Source organism: Rhinolophus ferrumequinum, chromosome 18 (assembly GCF_004115265.2).
Source record: "Rhinolophus ferrumequinum isolate MPI-CBG mRhiFer1 chromosome 18, mRhiFer1_v1.p, whole genome shotgun sequence".
Lineage (NCBI taxonomy): Eukaryota > Metazoa > Chordata > Mammalia > Chiroptera > Rhinolophidae > Rhinolophus > Rhinolophus ferrumequinum.
Window position 1 is genome coordinate 44,296,189 of NC_046301.1, and position 18,344 is coordinate 44,314,532.

Consider the following 18,344-nt stretch of genomic DNA (forward strand, 5'->3'; position numbering starts at 1 on the left):
TCTTGGGATGGCAATCTGTGGTAGACCCTTTACAATTATTGCCCCTGGCACACGCAGGTCCAGCCACCCCTCAGGGGAGCTGGGGGAGGAAGGGAGTGTTAATAACTCAGTCAAGTAAACAACCCCTACCAGCTTGCCCAGCCACAGAACCGGCCTCTGGGGGGAGGTAAAGGGGCAGAAGGAATCCATGCCAACCTGACCCAAGTCCTGCCGGGTGCCAGCCCTTTCAGGCCCCCTCTCCTCCCCACTCCTCGACTTCTCTTCAGATGGCGAAAGGACCCTTGCTTCCCTTCCAGTCTCCTGGGAGGAAGGCTCCCTCCCGGCCCTTCAAGGCTCTCTTCTCCAGGGATGGTGGTGTGACGTGGGATCAGACGGGTATCTGAGAACTCACCCCTTCCATGGGATGGGGTGGGTGGGGTGCTGCTGCCTCTGTCCCAGGCTGGGGGAAGGCAGGCCAAGGATGGCTTCCACAGGGAGTCAGGGGAGTCTAGGGGTGGGAGGTGGGTGCCTGAGGGGAAGGGAAGCGCCCGTTGGGCGTGTGGGTTTCTGTGTGTGTCTGAATCTGTCTGTGTGTGTTTGAATCTGTCTGTTTGCGTCTGTGCTCTGGAACCACCCCCGCAGAGGAGCCGGGATGCTTCCTCGGGTGGAGGGTGCCCTGCTTTCCCATTTCCTCTCCTCCTCTCTGCTCCCTCCCAGGAGCCACTCCCATGGGCTCCTCTCCAGTGCTGGGCCTGGAAGCACTAGGAACAGGAATGGGGCAGACCCCCAGAACATGAGGCTGGAGCAGGTGGTGGAGCTCATCCCATCCCACCTTCTCTCCAGGCACTTAGTGAAACCGAGGATCTTAGGGCAGGAACAGACTAGAGCCTAGGCCCTCCCAGAACTGCTAACACAGGTCACTGTGCCCTTGGGCCCTGGGACGGGTCTTGGGAAGGGGCTTGGGTCAGAAGGTGAAGAGCAGCTTGGCCAGGTGAGAAGGCAGGGCAGACTTGGCCAATGGGTGTGCCCATGTGCCAGAGCTGGAGAGGACCAGGAGCGAGTGGTCCAGCAGGCACAGGGCCGGCTGGCGTGGGTCAGAGCGCCCATCACTGACCCGTGAGAACCCGACTGCCCCTGCCAGCTCTGGCACTGCCCCCTCCCAGCCGCCTGCCCTAGCACCCCAGGGGGCACCCCGCCCCACGGTGGCCCGGTCCGGCCCCTCCCGCCCTTTGCTCCAGTTCCCGAGCTTGGCACCTATAGTGGGGGTGCTGCCCGCCTGCCAGGCTCCGGGGCCGGGCCCACGGGAGGGTGGGGCGGCTGGGAAGCTGGCACGCTGCCCCCGGGGAGCCTCTCTCGGCAGGCGCCCGGGTGCCGCGGGGGGGAGGGGGGAACAAAGGCCTCATTCTCCCCGTGCGCAGCCGGTGGCATCGCCGGGGCGTTGGCGGAAGCCCCCGGGGCCTGGGAGGGGGCAGGCTCAGGCGGGGCCGCCGAATCACGGGCTCCTGTTTCCCGCAGGGTGCTGGAGGAGGAAACCGGCGGAGCAGCTTCCCCACTCTCAGTTGCGCGTCTGGAGATGGCGATCAGAGGTCCTGCTGCGCTCTCCGCCGCGCTCTACCTCCATTAGCCGCGCTGCGCCGCTTTGCGCCCTTGCTGGTGCCTCTCTCCTGGGTCCCGGGATCGGCCCCCTTTCAGGCAGGACCCCTCCCCGGCCCTTGGCCTTTCCCCCCACTCGGCCATCTCCGACCCGGGGCGCGTGTTCCCCCCGGCCCGGCTCCCTCTCTCCCTCCGGGGGCACAGCTCCCTAGCCCCGGCCCGGCCCTCCCCGCGGCGCAGCACGGAGTCTCCGCGTCCCATGGCGCAACCCACGGCCTCGGCCCAGAAGCTGGTGCGGCCGATCCGCGCCGTGTGCCGCATACTGCAGATCCCGGAGTCCGACCCCTCCAACCTGCGGCCCTAGAGCACCCCCGCTGCCCCGGGGGAGAGAGAGCGCCAGCGCGCTGAGCACAGAGCGCGGAGGTACGAGGCCTTGCCCGCCGGCCGGGAGGCCCCGGAGCCAGCCCATGGGGAGCGGGCGCCCGGTGCCGGCCCCGACGACAGCCGCCGCCAGCGCCGAGTCCGGCCCGTGAAGCCCAGGTAAGCACGGAGACGCGGCGCCAGGGGCGCGCCTTCCGGGTGACACGGAGCTGAGTCCGAGCCCCAACAGGGAGTGAGCTCTCGGTGCTCCTCTGGGCTGGGTCACACATCCAAAAGTTAGGGTACCCGACGGGTCCGGAGCCGTGGACCCAGAAAACCCGAGCGCCTTCTGTCTCGGCTCCCTCGCCTCCTTCCTGGGGCTTCACCCAAAGGCCCAGGGGGCCACGCGGTGAGAGCGCCGCGGCTCTAGTGCCATCTGTCATCCTGGTCCTTTGTATGCACGTTCAATTTTCCCTCCTTTGCCTCTCTCTGGGGCGCAGCCCGGTTTCCCCGCCTCCTTTCCTCCCCCCCGCCAGGCTGCAGTTACAGCGGCCGCCGGTGGCCCTGGCAGTGCTGGCTGGACAGGGGTAGCTTGACCCACCCCAGCTGAGGCCTCTTAATTGCCCTCTCCTGTGTTGGCTCACTTCTTCCCTTGGGGAGGCGGTGGAGATCCCAGCCCCCAGCAGTCGACCCGGGACTCTGCTGCAGCCGCCAAGAAACTGTAGAGCGCTGGGAAGAGGCAGAGATGGGGCTGCCCAGGAGTGGGGAGCGGTACCAGCCGGCGGCCCTGCCTGATGGCTCTTCCCAGTGACTCCAGCCTGCCCTGTCTGCATTTCTTACCCCTACAAACCTGGGCGGGGCTGAGGGGTTGAGGTGGGCAAGCAGCAACCCCCGGGCCACAGACTGCAATGTGGGAAGAGGCTTCTGCAACGGCCGCCTTCCAAGCTGTTTTGCACAACGGCCCAGAGGAATGACATGACCTGCCCAAAGTGACACAGACAGTGACTGAGTCAGGGTCAGGATCTAGCCTTCTTGTCCCCAGTGCAGTGCCTTTCACCGAGCTCATCTTTTAAGTTCTTGCTTCCTGTCCTTCCCAGTGGCTCGTGATCAAGGAGGCATGTCATCCTCGAAAAAGCAGTCTTGCTAAGGGACTCGGGCCCAGGAGGGCTATCAAATCTCAGTCATTTGGGGGAAGGAGTGACCTTCTACACTGTAGCATCCCACTCAGGCGGGTCCTCAAGCCACATGTGGGCAGGCAGTGTGGAGCCCAGCTGTGGGTTGGCACTTGCCTTACTGGTTTAAACTGCCTTGTGCTGTCAGGGCGGTGCCCACTCTGTACCAGGTGGTAGGGTACTTGGGACAGACATGAGAAGCTCATGCTTTGGTGGTTATGCTCTAGGGACCCCTTCTGGGAGAGCCCCATGAGGGCAGGAGAGTGATGGAGAGTACGCCCAGCTTCCTGAAGGACACCCCAGCCTGGGAGAAGACAGCCCCTGAGAACAGCATCGTGGGACGACGGGAGCCAGATGCCCTGCCACGAGATGGCTTGCGCCATGGGGCACTGTGCCTGGGAGAGCCTGCTCCCTTCTGGAGGGGTGTCCTGAGCACCCCAGACTCCTGGCTACCCCCTGGCTTCCCCCACGGACCCAAGGATGTGCTCCCACTGGTGGAGGGTGAAGGCCCCCGGAATGGGGAGAGGAAGGCTGGCTGGCTGGGCAGCAAGGAGGGCCTGCGCTGGAAGGAGGCAATGCTCACTCATCCACTGGCGTTCTGTGGGTCAGCATGCCCGCCTCACCATGGTCCCCTGATTCCTGGGCATAGTGGTGGCCATCCAAAAAGTGACCCTGTGGCCTTCCGGCCCTTGCACTGCCCCTTCCTTCTGGAGACCAAGATCCTGGAGCGAGCTCCCTTCTGGGTGCCCACCTGCTTGCCACCCTACCTAGTGTCCAGTCTGCCTCCAGAGCGCCCATGTGACTGGCCCCTGGCCCCACACCCCTGGGTGTACTCAGGAGGCCAGCCCAAAGTGCCCTCTGCTTTCAGCTTAGGCAGCAAGGTGAGTGCTGGAGCAGAGAGGATACCTGGGGTTCGGGCCACGCAAACTTGCTCAGTGTTCCTTCAGCTGCCTGACAGGACCACACCACACTGCCCTTCCATTCTGATGAAAAGATAAGGCAGTACCCAGGTAGAAGAGCCTGTCAGCTCAGACAAAGTCAACACCAAGCAATTCCTCTTTTGAGCACCTCCCTCTCACTAGACCTCCCCTGCTTTTGGGCCGTTTCAGGGACTGACTCACCCGTTGTCCACTCAGAACAAAGCCCTGGGAACTGGGACCTCAGAACATGTGGTCTTGTCCTGGGAAAGAGGGAGTGGGGCAGACAAGGCCCTCCATCTGGGAGAGGGATATATAGGCAGCCCCATGGCCTGTGTCCAGGGCACGTCCCTCCCAGGCGACCCCCATGACCAGGGATGAGATCTAAACTATTTTAAAACCTGTATCATACAGGGCTTCAAACAATCTGAATAGATCCCGGAGGCCCTTTGGCTGTGTCAGATACTACCCCTTTAATTGCTGGATTATGAGAAGGTCTGAGAAATCCTGCGGGGATGACCTCGGGGGGGTCAGGGCAGTGGGGGTGGCACTTAGAAACAGTGCCTATTAATCAGTATGTGAGTTCTTCGGTATTTTCACAACTCATAAGGCCACACAGGCACACACCTGCCGGTTGTCAGTTTGTTCATTTTTTTTAAGCACTGGGAACCAACGTCAGCACTAGCTTAATCCTTTCTCCTCTCTTTAGGGTTTTTACCATAAGGATCCGAGCACTCTCAGGCTGGCAAAGGAGCCATTGGCAACTGTGGAACCTGGGCTGTTTGGCTTAGCCCCTGGTGGGCCTCTCCAGAGAAGTGGGGAGGCGGAATGCCCTTCACTCCACCAGAGGGATGGAGAGACAGGCCTCAGCAGGCATGAGAATCTTTGTCCACTTCTCCTGGGACATCCAGACACTGTTCCCCGGACCCCCTGGCCCGCTTGTCCCCCAGGCCTGGTTCATACTCTTGGCAACGTCTGGACTGTACCGGGGGGCGGGAGCCTTGGGTACCAGCTGGGGCCATCAGCCACATCAAGGTGCCCCTCTCCTGGGCCTCCTACCACCCAGGCAGGCTGTTACTCATCTCACCCACCCACTGGAGATGGAGGCCTTGGCCCTTGTGGGAAGTGTCAGCAGGGCCTGGAAATGGGCACCAAGGGGCTCAGTGAATCCAGCGAGGAAGCAAACAAGGCCCCTGGTCCCAGGGCCTGCCCACCCAGCCATCACACCAAGCTGAAGAAGACATGGCTCACGCGACACTCGGAGCAGTTTGGGTGCCCAGGCGGCTGCCCAGGGGACGAGGAGAACCCAGCTGCCCCGCTTCGGGCCCTCAAGAGGACAGGCAGCCCTGAGGTCCAGGGAGTGGCGGGAAGCCCAGCTGCCAAGCGCCCCCCTGATGCTTTCCCAGGCAGTACGGGGCAGCGGGCCAGAGATTGGCAAGAGGTCCTGGACTCATCACTGGGGAACAAGGCAGAGGCAGAACAGCGGGATAACCACAGAGGTAAGGAGGCAGGGGGGCCTTACTTGGGAGGGGACAGCCAGGACTAGCGCTTTGCAAGGAGATGGGGTCAGCAGGTCCTTTATGAGTGGACTGTCCCCAGCATCCATTGGGAGTTCCTCACTATCTGCAGGCCAGAGCCTTCCAGCAAATGGCTTCTATTTCCGTCTGCCTCCTCCCAAGCCATGGTGTGTTGGTGGCAGTGTAATGACATGGTTCAAAGCCTGAGCTCTGGAGTCAGAGTGCCTGGGTCCTGACTTCGCTGACTGGTACCTGTGTGACCTTGGGCTAGTTGCTTCACTTCTCTGCGCCTCAGTTTCTTCATCTATAAAATGGGGATAAAGACAGCACCTACCTCATAAAGACTACTGCAAAGATTAAATGATATAATTCACAGAGAAGGCTTTGAAGAAATCCTGGCACTTAGTACTTAATAAATGTTCACCTTTATGATTATCTGTGTTACAAATCCCTATCGGGGGAAATGCCTCTCCTGAAGGACCCCTTGTCCTACTTCAGGAACAAACAACTACTCTCCTAGCCAGCTGGATCATGGAAACTCAATTTGGACTCTGCCAGTGTTAGGGCTTTGGGCACATCCTGGACCCCTCTGTCACGTTGTGCCCTTCACGAAAGGTTCTGGCACTGCCAGCCACAGCCTCAGGTCTTGGGGATCACCTCAGTTTCTTGGCCTCTGGGACTACTGGGCCTGGATCCGGACTCTCCTGATGGCCTTGCCTACGCACCTTGCACCTGGTGTGGGTCTGTCCACACTCTCCCAGGCCTGTGCCTGGGCTGGGAAGCTGCTGGCCCCTCTGCCTTCTTGGGTTACTGCACCTGTGGCCTGTGTTGAAACTCTCCGGCCTTCTCACCTTCCGGCGCCCTCCGTCCATGCTGGGATTGTCTCCTCACACTGTCACGCAGCCAGTGGCATCGCTAAGCCCACAGTGGAGCTATCCAAAGTCTACACTGGCAGGATCCTGCACTTGGATCAGGACCATCACCCCAGCTGCCCTGGCCTTGGGCTTAGCGCACTGGACCACTCCTCTCGGCCTGTCAGTCATGTTGGAGCATTGTCAAGCTCCCCGTGCAGCCTTTTCTGTGAAGCTTCTAGCTGTCTCGTCCACTGTCACTGGTTCCGAGTCAGGACTTATGGACCTGGGCCTAGGGACTGGGCTGGTTCTGCGTGTGGATGGCTGGGTGCTAAGTCAGGGCATGGGGTTCACGTAAGCCCAGGAGGCCCAGACTCCTGACCAGCTGCATTGTCTCTTCAGGACCCCGAGATGGCAGGACCAGCCTTCAGGACACAGAGCATCAGGATGCACGTTGCTCAGCTCCCCCGGCAGGCATTGCTCAGTGCCAAAGCTGTGCTCAGGCGGCAGGAGAGGTGGGAGGGCTGGCCTGCCACTCCCAGCAAGTGCCGAGGTGAGCCCTTATTCCTGGATGCCCTCATATCTTCCCACTGGGGCTCCCTTCTCACCTTCCTCTGCCCTGACTCCAGATTGTCTCTGGGAGGTGAGCAGCAGCAGGAGGAAGATTCCGCAGCCAACTCCGACGAGGGAGGAGGGTCTGGCCCGAAGACTGGTCTCAGCGTGGGCCTCGCCAAGCACCTGCTGAGTGGTTTGGGGGACCGACTGTGCCGCCTGCTACGCAGGGAGCGGGAGACCCTGGCCTGGGCACAGCGGGAAGGTGAGCAGGACCCATGGGGCATCAGGATCCCAGGAGGGCCTGGTCCTTTTACAAGGAGCATGGGGCCTGCAGAATGTGGGCCCCTCCCTCCCACCAGCACTGCCTGTCCTGCTGCTAGCTCAGAACTGCTGTCCTGCTTTGCCCTTATTCCCAGCTAAGACTCTTAGTCACCATGTTTTCTGAAGTTTCTGGCCTGGGCGGGGGATGTTGGGAAGATGTAAAACCTGGTCCAGCCCAATTGTCTAGGAGCTTCTGGGCTTGCTGGGGAAACAAGACTGAGTGCCAAGCATCCGTCGGGCAGCTCCCTGTGGGCTGGCACTTAAGGAAGGCTTCCTGGGTGGCGAGGCTCATGGGTCCTAGGGGGCTGGGAGGATTTGAGCTGATGTTTGAGACCGTGCAGTCCCTCTGGCTCCAGGTTCTCCCTCCTGCATCCCTTTCATGGCACCTCGAGAGCAGTGTGTTTGAAAACACACACCTGCGGTCCACCCCTCCCGGGTGGAGACCCATTGGTGGCTCTCTCTTGTCCCAGAAAGTCCAGCCCCCACCCCCTTTCGTCAGCTCCTGCCACTCCCTGAGCCTGGATTCCCGGAACACTGCATCACCATCCGTCCCTCGCATCCTTCCCAGCTCACTCGGGCTTGTCCACCCCCTCCAGCCTTGGCACTTTCTGTTGCTCCTGTCTGGAATGCCCTTCTCCTCCCTTTCTACCTTGTGAACGAAAACTTACTCATCCCTGGGGCCCAGTTGTGATCCTACCACCACCATCTCTGCCCTCAGCCTTCTGTCCCATTCTCACACTCCAACACCCACCCCGTGGTGCCTTCATCATTGCCATGTTTATGGGTCCATCTCCCCTTGGAATATGAGCACTGGAAGGGCAAGTGCCAAGTCCTGACCAGCTCTGAAGCCCAGTCCCTAACCCAGGACAGGACAGGACAAGATGTTTGTTGAATGAGTAAATGAACATTTGCTCACTGGCATCTTTGCACCTACCAATGAGAGCATAGTCTGAAACTCTGGATGAGGGAAAGGAGGGCCTCCTAAGTTTCCTCTTCTCATCTTCAGTCCCCTGAAGAAAGCCACCCCTGGAGGGAGTGGGGAGGGTGAAGGAATGTGCTGGAAGTGGTGTGGGTTGGTAATTCAGGACTGATGGGGAAATCCCTGGGGCAGGAATTGGGAAGTTGGGTCTGCACTGTCTCTGGGAGAGTTTGCTGGAGACAGAGGTGTTGCAGAGAGGTTCTTTCCATGGGCAGGGACTGGGGCCTCGGAAGGGCTGCTCTGAGGTGTGTGGCCACATCTTGGCTGCCTCTCCCTAAGAAAGCCTCCGTCCTCATCCCCAGCCTCTGGGCTATTGAGTAAGTGGGGCTCTCTGTCATGAGGCCTATCTCCTTTCCCCGGCAGCTTGTCAGGGGAAACTGCTTCTGCTTCTCCCTAGCTCTGCCTGGAGGCCTCCCACACGAGGACCTCAAAAGGGGCCTGTGGCTTGAGCCCCCTTTGACCCTGTTCTCTCCTGTGGTCAGTAGGCCAAGGGCCAGCCAAGATAGAGGACAACCCAGCCATTCCAGGCTGCTGTAGCCGGTGCCACCATGGACTCTTCAACACCCACTGGAGATGCCCCTGCTGCAGCCACCGGCTGTGTGTGGCCTGTGGTCGCATGGCGGGTGCTGGGAGGGCCGGTGAGAAAGCAGGTAGGAAAGGAGCTGGGGACCAAGGGTGGGAGGGCAGGGACTGGGGCCTCGGAAGGGCTGCTCTGAGGTGTGTGGCCACATCTTGGCTGCCTCTCCCTAAGAAAGCCTCCGTCCTCATCCCCAGCCTCAGCCACCACTGCCCAACGCCCCATAGAATAGACCTTTCCCTCCCCCCAGATCAGAAGGATGGCCTGTGTATTTGCCCACCCTTAAAAGGAGTCGAGTGCCTACTCTGTGCCTCCCGCTTTGCTTAGCTTGCACCTTTAAAAACCTTACAACACTGTGAGGTGGGTATTTTTGCCTCCATTTTCCAGATAAGAAAAACTCAGGGAGGTTAAGTGACATGTCCAAGGTCACACAGCTAGTAAGTGTTGGGTCCAGGATTTAGACTCATGTCTTCTGATTCCAAGTCCTGTGTTCTTTTTTTCAGTTCTCAGCTTTCTCTCCCCTGGCTCAACTCAGCCACCTGAGGGCTTGAAATCTCCCAGTGTTCCAATAGACATGGCCAAAAAGCGTTCCAGGGTCAGAAACGTTTGGAACACTGGATCCTACACGATCATTTTGGAGCCCTGCAATGCATATCAGCATATATTAAAGGCTCTGCCTTCTGCAAGCAAAGGATCCTATGTCACTGTTGAACTCTAGTGTCCCAGAAAGCCCACGTTTTATGGATTGTAGAGCCTTTGATTTAGATATCATGCCCTCGCTCTTCTTCCCTGACCTTAACGTGTGCTGACCTTGATTTCTTGACCTGCAGCTTCTCCCTTCCTACCCCACAGACTCTCCGGAGCAGTCCCTGGAGGAGTGTGCCCAAGAGGCTGGGCACAGTGCCTCTTCCCTGATGCTCACCCAGTTTGTCTCCAGCCAGGGTGAGCCATCTTGGAGAACGGGCGCAGGCAGGGGGCGGGTCCTGGGCGAGACCAGCTTCCTGTATGGATGTCCCTCAGCCCCATGCCATACCCTCCTGGTTGGTGAGGTCAAGCAGTACAGAGTGGCCTCCTGTCTGCCCCCACCGCCAAACTCCGTCTCCTCTCCCCTCTCCCAGCTTTGGCAGAATTGAGCACCGCAATGCACCAGGTCTGGGTCAAATTTGACATCCGAGGGCACTGCCCCTGCCAAGCTGATGCACAGGTGTGGGCCCCTGGGGATGGGGGCCAGCAGGTAAGGAACACAGGACAGGTGACAGAGCATTAGCCCCAGGATTGGGCAGTGTGTCTGCAAACTACTGATCTTGGCAGGGTTTGGCCCCTTTCTTTTGATGGAGATGAAGAGGGACATAGAAGCTGGGTAAAAATCAGGCTACGTCCCACCCTCCCCTGGGGATGAGGATCCATGGAGCCAGCGCTAGCATCTGCCCCCACAGCTCCGCCACCCAGCAGAAGTCCTCGCTCTGCTTGCCCAGCGCTCCTACCCACTTTGTGCATGTTGCAGCTTAGCGCTTGCCACATCATGCTATAACTGCTTGCTGGCGTGTCCCGTCTCTCCATGCCTCAGGCACGGGCTCCTGCCGGCGGAGTGTTGGCCCACCTTCTTAGAATTTCTTGCACCTAACACATAGCCAGTGCTCCATATATATTTTGCAAAGCTTTTATGAAGCTCATGTTTTTATTGTAGAAGTCATGTATTCAAGAAATCATTTATCGAATGCATTTTGCATGCCAGATAGCGTGCTACAGACTTATGGTGGACAATTGGGAAAATAGAAACTAGTATAAGGAAGAAGACCACCGTGGCTTGTAATGCTACCATGATCATGTGGACAGCAATCATCTGCCTCTATTATTATGCAAGTCTATTCTAGAATACTTGACACCATACTGCACGTAGAATTCCATGAGCAACTTTTCCCACCTCATGTTATATATCATGTAATAGTTTGCTCCTTGTAAACACGATTTTAGGACTTATAAGTGTCCATCGTGAATACATGTAGGCTGAATTGGATTGAGTTGCATTTGCCATTTTTAAATCTCTGCTTGGATTGGGGGGTGGTGGATGGGTTTAACAGAAGGAGCTGACAGAGAAAACCACCCCAACTCCACAATCTTCCTGTGACGGGAACATCAACAGGACGAAGGACATCAAAGAGGGTGAGTGGCTCTCTGCCCCTCGTCCAGACGGGGATGGGGGGTGGGGGCACGCTGCGCCAGGGTGGGAGACCTCAGGAGAGACGGGAATTGCCCTATTCCCCAACTGCCATGACTCTTCTCAAGCATGCCTGAGAAAATAACATCTACATAAAATCGAGGAAAAGCCTCCGAACCCCCTCCAGCCACAGCCCTATCCTGAGCCCCTCCGTTGGAGAGGTTCTAGAGCTGCCAGCAGGAAAGCTGGAGGTGGGACATGAGTCCATCCCAAAGCAGGGTTTTGATGGGCAACGCCTGTGAGGAGAGAGCAGGCTTGACCAGATGAGGGAAGAACATGTGGCCAATAGAGTCTCAAGGGAAAGGTGAAGCCCTCACCATTTTCCTCCTGGGCAGAGACTCCGGACTCCACAGAGACCCCTGCAGAGGACCGTGCTGGCCGAGGGTCCCTGCCTTGTCCTTCTCTCTGTGAGCTGCTGGCCTCCACTGCTGTCAAACTCTGCTTGGGGCATGAGCGGATACATATGGCCTTTGCCCCCGTCACTCCGGCCCTGCCCAGTGTGAGCAAGGGTGTGGAGGGGGGCCTGGGGGCCTAGTGACAGGCTAGGCCGGCCCTCCCTGAGGGTCCGGCAGGTCCTGAGACCCCTGCCCTCCATCCCTCCCTCCCCACAGGATGACCGCATCACCAATATCCTGGACAGCATCATTGCACAGGTCGTGGAACGGAAGATCCAGGAGAAAGCCCTGGGGCCGGGGCTGCGGGCTGGACCGGGCCTGCGCAAGGGCCTGGGTCTGCCCCTCTCGCCTGTGCGGCCCCGGCTGCCTCCACCTGGGGCTTTGCTGTGGCTACAAGAGCCCAGGCCTTGGCGAAGCTTCCACCTCTTCCAGGAGCACTGGAGGCAGGGCCAGGTGAGGCTCCTCACATCCCTACTTCCGGCTCTCATGGCCTCTCCTACCCTCAGGGTCCTGACCCCTAGGCCCAGTCTGATCTGGCCGGTCACTCAGAGGAGCAGCAAGGCCTGGTCCCCATGCCGTGCTGGTGCCCTCTACAACACGCCCTGGCCTGGACATGTTGGGAAGCCCATCCATTCTCCCCATGTCTCCATATTCCCCCCCACTACAGCCTGTGTTGGTGTCAGGGATTCAGAGGACATTGCAAGGCAACCTGTGGGGGACAGAAGCTCTTGAAGTGCTCGGAGGCCAGGTGCAGGCACTGACCCCCCTCGGGCCTCCCCAGCCTACAAACCTGGGCAGTGCAGCATTCTGGGAGGGATTCTCCCGGCCTGAGAGTAAGTATCTTTGATGTGGGATAGAGGGAGCTGGGAGCCAGAGCCCCGGTGTCCCAGAGTGACCTTGGGGACAGATGGAAGCAGAGCCCAGGACAGAAATGGGACTCTTGCTGCTACGGGGCAGAGCCTCTGGGCCAAGGAAGTTCTTCCCAGGCAATAGCCTTTCTGTGTCCTCCCCTAGTTCGCCCAAAGTCAGCCGAGGGCTCAGTTCTCCTGCTGCACAGAGCTCTGGGGCACGAGGACGTAAGCAGGTGTGTATGGTATCAACGGCTGGCCCTCCCTCCCAGCTGGCACCCAGCCCCTCGCCATCCTCCTCTCCTCCTTACCCCACCCATGACCCTTGGCACTCCGTGCTTACCTCTGGGAGTTATCCTAGTAGTGGGGGACTTTGATAGGGTCTCTGGTGCCCAAGTTGAGCTTGCTGGATATGACCCCTCCCCAACAGGGTAGAGAACCTGGCTGCCAGCCTGCCCCTCCCAGAGTACTGTGCCCAACACGGGAAACTGAACCTGGCTTCCTACCTCCCACCGGGCCCTGCCCTGCGTCCACTGGAGCCCCAGCTATGGGCAGCCTATGGTGAGTGCCCACTCCACTCCTGCCCGGTCCCTACCCCCATTCCTACCCTCTCTGGGTACACGTGCATCTGTGCCAAGGTCCTGGGGCCCATTCTCAATTCCTGTCTCTTACCCAACTCCATGCAGGTGTAAGTCCACACCGTGGGCACCTGGGGACCAAGAACCTCTGTGTGGAGGTGACCGACCTGGTCAGTGTCCTGGTACGTGCTGAAGCCCCACTGCCTGCTTGGCACCGGGCACAGAAAGGTGGGTCCTCGGCCAGAAGCAGGGATGGGGACAAGCTGCAGATGTGAGGTGCTGCGTCTTCCTACCCCGGCCTCTCCTGAGCTGTCTTTCTCCCTCAGAATTCCTCTCAGGCCTGGACGGGGAGGGGCTCTGGTCTCCGGGCAGCCAGGTCAGCACTGTGTGGCACGTGTTCCGGGCACAGGACGCCCAGCGCATTCGCCGTTTTCTCCAGATGGTGAGGAGGGAGCTGGGAGCCCTCCCCTTCCCTTGTACAGCTCTCTGGCTCCCTGGCAGTGGGGGCTCCCAGCCGCAGAAGCTCTCCCTGTCTGTGTGTGTGCCCTGTGTGCTTCCCCCACCCCCTCAGTTGAGCTGGACAGCCTCGGCTCACACAAGCAGGTTTAGAGAAGGCAGACTGGGACCTTAGGAGAGTCATGTGGTGGGGTACACAGATAGAGCAGGGGGTTGAGGTGGGAGCGAATGAGGAAATAAAAGCAGGAGCTAATGCAGGCTAGGTATTGTGCTGAGGCCCTTCGGTATATTGTTTCGGTGAATCGTCACAACCACCCCATGAGGTAGGTACTGCTGCTTTCCCATTTTACAGATGACAAAACTGAGGCTGAATGGTGGAGTTGGGACCTGAGCTTATGGCTGTTCCAACCCCAGGTCACTACCCCATGCTCTTCCTAGGGGTAGGCAGACTCCTCTTCTTGGGCCAAAGGAAGCCCTCTGAGATGCCCGCTTGCTGCTTCCCTTTTTGTAATCTACACCTCATGCAGAGGCGCTCTCTGAGGTGCTGCCAAGTAAGGGCTGAGGGAGGTCTTGTGGTACGTGGAGGGAGACTGGACCAGGCTGAGCGACAGGGAAGGAGAAGGTGAGCAGGAGGCAGGAAGCTCTAGGGGGAACTGGGGAGGTGGGAGGCCAGTGTTGAGGTTAGGGCAGGCCCAATGGTTCCAAAGTCCAGCTGAGCCCTGGTGGTCCTAGGGAGAAAAAGATGGTCACCAAGTGTCATCCCTGCTAAAGCACACACACACACACACACACACACACACACACACACACACACGCAGATATGTCAACATGGCTGTCGAGCACCGCCCTCCTGTCCGCAGGCATGCACATCTGCAGACATGTCCACAGACATAGATCCCGAGATGCACACACAGATACTGGAACGCGCAGAGGGGAGCAGACAGAAGCACCCCTTCATACACACATGGCCTCGTCTAGCCTGGGTGTGGCCCGATCTGGGCAGTCCCATATGGCCAGACCTGATGACTCATGGGGAAGGTCTGAGGGGTGTACGCTTGCTGGGTGGCCTGGGAAACACTGCTCTAGCTCCAGGATGGACTTGAACTTCCAGGGCAAAAGAACCTTGGCACCTGCCTGAGGCGACCCTAGTGTCCAACCTGATTCACCAGCCTCCCCTCGCCCATCACCCAGTCTTAGAGCCCTGAGCCCTAAGCCCAGGGACAGTTGTTGAGGTCCTAGCTGAAGGAGTGGATTTCGCTGGTGGCCAGCTGGGGCACAATGCTGTCATTCACCTCTGCAGGTGTTCCCTGGGCATCTCCTTCTCCGGCCTCTGCCAATCCCTGTCTGCCCAAGGAGCTCCCCACTCTGGTTGGGCTGGTGAAGGCCCCCCCATAGCTGTGCCTGCTTCAGAGGCCTCGGCCTGGGCAGGCAAGCCTGCCCTTCCACTGGGAATCAGACCTTCTGTGTGGCCTCGCTTCTTCTGGATCTGGGATCTTAGAAGAATTGGATTTGTCTCCCCAGGAACATACAGCTACCTACTCAACCTACAATTTAGCACACTATTTGGGACATTCAGAGGACTCCAGATTAAGAGCTCCTGGTATAGAAAGTCCATGAGTTGGTACTATGCAGGTTGTCTTCGGGGTTTTGGAGAAAGGGGTACGTTTGAGCAAGGGAACAGAGGACCCAGGGCCAGGGACACAGAGGCTATTCAAGGCATCTGGCCCCAGGAAAAGTGCAGATTTAGACCCCCCAGCCTGAGAGCCCTTAATCCTTTCCTCTAAGCTCCTTCCAGCCAAATCTCCATCTGCCAACCTGAGTGGACCCAGCCCCTCACTATCCAGTCCCTTTTTCACACTCCTATGTCCTCCCCCGACTGCCCTTCAAGACTTGACCACTTCAGCTCTTTCCTGTGCCCCTGGCCTTTGGGAAGTCCACACCCCATTCTCCTACAGCCTTGCCCTTGCCTCCCTCCCTGGCTCATTCCCCCTTCTCTTCTTTGAGGTGTGTCCGGCCGGGGCAGGCAACCTGGAGCCTGGCACCCCGGGCAGCTGCTACCTGGACGCAGGGCTGCGGCGGCGCCTGCGGGAGGAGTGGGGTGTGAGCTGCTGGACCCTGCTGCAGGCCCCCGGAGAGGCTGTGTTGGTGCCTGCTGGGGCTCCCCACCAGGTGCTTCCCCAGCGGGCCAGGGGCTCTGCTGAGAGCTCAGAATGTCACAAGCAGCAAAAACAGCTCAGTGATGGAGCATTCCCCTGCTGGTTACATCTTTGTCCCTCTCAAGACCTGGAGAGCTGGGCAGGGCAGGAAGCCATGTCCCCATTGTAGGGAAGAGGAGAGGCTGAGGAGTGTTGAACTGGACTTGGGTCCTCAGATGCCGACTCTGCCTGTGCCATCTCTGGCATCCCCTTGGCCTGGTTTTGACTCTACCCTTTGGGGTGCTGGTGCTGGATCCAGGGCCTGTGCTCTCTGAGACCTGGGTGGGGTCATTATGGGAAGTAGACCTCAGGGCTGAGCCGGGCAGGAGGGGTGCGTGATCCTGAGTCTCCACTGACCCTCCTGCCCACCTCCTCCCTGGCACAGGTGCAGGGCCTGGTCAGCACAGTGAGCGTCACTCAGCACTTCCTGTCCCCTGAGACCTCTGCCCTCTCCGCTCAGCTCTGCCACCAGGGACCCAGCCTGCCCCCCGACCACCGCCTGCTTTATGCCCTGGTGAGTATGACACTAGCCTGGAGGCTGCGTGTGCTGCCCAAGTCCCCCTGTGGCACAGTTGGGGTGGCATAGGAGGTCCAGTTCTGTGCCAAGCAAGCAGCAAGTCTGGGCCCAGGAAGGGCATTTTTCTTGAGAGGAAGAGTCCAGGAATGTGACTGTAAACTCCTTGTCCTTTCTCTTTCTCCTAGATGGACTGGGCTGTGTTCCAAGCAGTGAAGGTGGCTGTGGGAACGTTACAGGAGACTAAATAGGGAGATCCCAGATGTCTGGGGTAAGGGTGGGGGTGCAGGTAGACTAGGTGCTCAGCTCAGGCACAGCTTCCGCAGAGAACGACACTGCGGACTTGGGGACTTTTGGTCAATCTCACGAGCGAGCACTACTCTGAGCACCAGCGGGGCAGCACCCCATTCCCCGCCCCTGACCTGGGCCCTAAAGCCAACAACCACAGTGCCACAGAAGTTCACACCGGCCCTTCTCAGGTTGGCACCTGCTCCACCCCTGAGACCCTCTCCACGGTACCAGGCCCACACTGAGGGTGACTGACTCCCTCCAACACCTGCCCCCACCCCCAACCCAGGAGACAAACAGCCCTTCCTTGGGGGAACTCCGGGAATCATTCTGGCTTAAGCAACACCTTCTTCTGCTGCCTCATTCCCTGCTGTCCCTCCTGTGCCAAGTTCTGTTACACTATGCACCTCCTATGGGGCTCTGGGCGCCCATTGCACTGCAGGCGTGCTGGACAAGAGGCAAGGGAAATCCTGCCGTCTTGCCGGAGACCTGTGAAGTGTGGGGAGAGGGTGGCCTCAGGACACTGCCCAGGCTTGGCTGGAGGGGATGATAGTGGTGAGGGCCTGTCCTGCTCCCTTCTCTCACCTCCCTCCTTCTTATGTTCCATTAAAGTCTGTTGTTTTGTGAAAGCTGCCAGTGTGGTTGGCCCTGCTCCTGCAGGCCACATGGGGGGCGGGGGGGACATGGAAATGCAACAGGGTGGGCAGGAGCTGAGGCCCTCGTGACAGGAGCCTCAAATACCCTTGCCTGCTCTTCCCTGGACCTGGCCCTCCCACCCCCCAACTTTCCAAAGAGCAGATGGAACCTTCCAAAGGGCTGCTCCTGAGGATATTCCTGGCAGCAACAAGGCAGAGACTGAGGGTGCAGCAGCAATGTGGCTTGGAGCCCCAACCCTCCCCCAATACTCCAGGCTCCCCCATCTCTCCTGTCTGACCTGACCTGAAGCTCCGGGAGTTGCCCAGGAGAGTCCTCCCCCTGGGCTTGGCCTGCTGCCTGAGACAGTTGGCAGCCCCGTCCCATCCCCAGGGCCCTCTGGTGTGGCTCTGCTGCTCTCCTGCCCTAGTACATCTCAGCCCCGACATGCTCCCGCTCGTCATACCTAATTGTTCTGTGGTGGTTCGGGAAATGGTGTTTTTTTTTATGAAATAAAATTTTTTATTATAAATTTAATATACTTTCAGAACATTCAGAAAATAAGACAAAGTCCCCTCTAAGCCCTCCACCACTCACCCCCCAACCCAACCACGGATAGTATTTTGGTGTATTTCCTTCTAGTATTTTCTCCACGGGTCTGTTTTACACATAGTTGAATTGGTGTGCTTTGTACTTGGTTTCTTTCTTTTAACACTATTGTGATCATTTTCTATGTCGATACCTAACCTTCATTTTAAACAGCTGCTTACATTCCCCAAAGTGGCTGTGCCATGATTTACATAATCGTCCCTCATTTAAAAAAAAAAAAAAGTTGTTTCTTCATTGTTTGCAAAGCTGGGTTTTCATTTTTTCATGGGATAGAAAAAAAATTAAGGAACTGCCACACTTTATGGTGTCAGTTTTCATTTAACTGATCTCATTTCATCCCTTACCACAATTTTTATGTAGATATTATTTATTTCCATTATATAGAAGAGGAAACAGGCTAGGGATAAGGGAGTTACCCAAGGTCACACTGCAATTTAGTGGCAGAATTGGGATTTGAACGAAGTGTCCTGACTCCGGCTGCCTCATTTACATTATAGTCTTAGCACTCAATGGCCTTTGCAGATGGGCTTACTGTCGTCTCTGTCCTCCTTCCAACATAAGCACGTTAGAGCTCATCATGTTCCAAGTAGCAATGAGTGACCCATGTCTACCTACACTTCACCTTACATAGCTGTGTCCTGATGTCACCCCAGGACCCCAAACACGGAGTCTTTCCTGTGGGAAGATGGGGATGGCCCTGTCACTAGGCCTGTTTCTTCCCCCACAGACCTCTCTGTCACCTCCCCTTCCGTGGTAGGTCACGGCACTCTCCAAGGACATAGTGGGTCT

The 18,344-nt window shown here is 58.3% G+C and overlaps 1 protein-coding gene across 4 annotated transcripts; it reads left to right on the top strand.

Annotated features, from left to right (window-relative positions):
- The first annotated feature begins 1,494 nt into the window (after positions 1 to 1,494).
- Positions 1,495 to 17,483, top strand: HR (HR lysine demethylase and nuclear receptor corepressor). Of its 4 annotated transcripts, none has more exons than XM_033133724.1 (19): positions 1,495 to 2,112; positions 3,332 to 3,985; positions 4,731 to 5,520; positions 6,792 to 6,942; positions 7,019 to 7,206; positions 8,730 to 8,894; positions 9,674 to 9,763; positions 9,940 to 10,055; positions 10,903 to 10,984; positions 11,375 to 11,538; positions 11,651 to 11,887; positions 12,102 to 12,267; positions 12,449 to 12,518; positions 12,713 to 12,843; positions 12,969 to 13,088; positions 13,187 to 13,302; positions 15,321 to 15,485; positions 15,897 to 16,025; positions 16,214 to 17,483. In XM_033133724.1, exons 2-19 carry the CDS (start codon positions 3,371 to 3,373, stop codon positions 16,274 to 16,276), a joined length of 3,558 nt encoding a protein of 1,185 aa, XP_032989615.1. In that variant the 5' UTR covers positions 1,495 to 2,112; positions 3,332 to 3,370; the 3' UTR covers positions 16,277 to 17,483. The 4 variants fall into 4 exon arrangements, with proteins under 4 accessions (XP_032989615.1, XP_032989617.1, XP_032989614.1 ...); XM_033133723.1 differs by having other exon boundaries at positions 1,983 to 2,112; positions 8,727 to 8,894; XM_033133726.1 differs by lacking the exon at positions 15,321 to 15,485.
- The last annotated feature ends 861 nt before the right edge of the window (positions 17,484 to 18,344 follow it).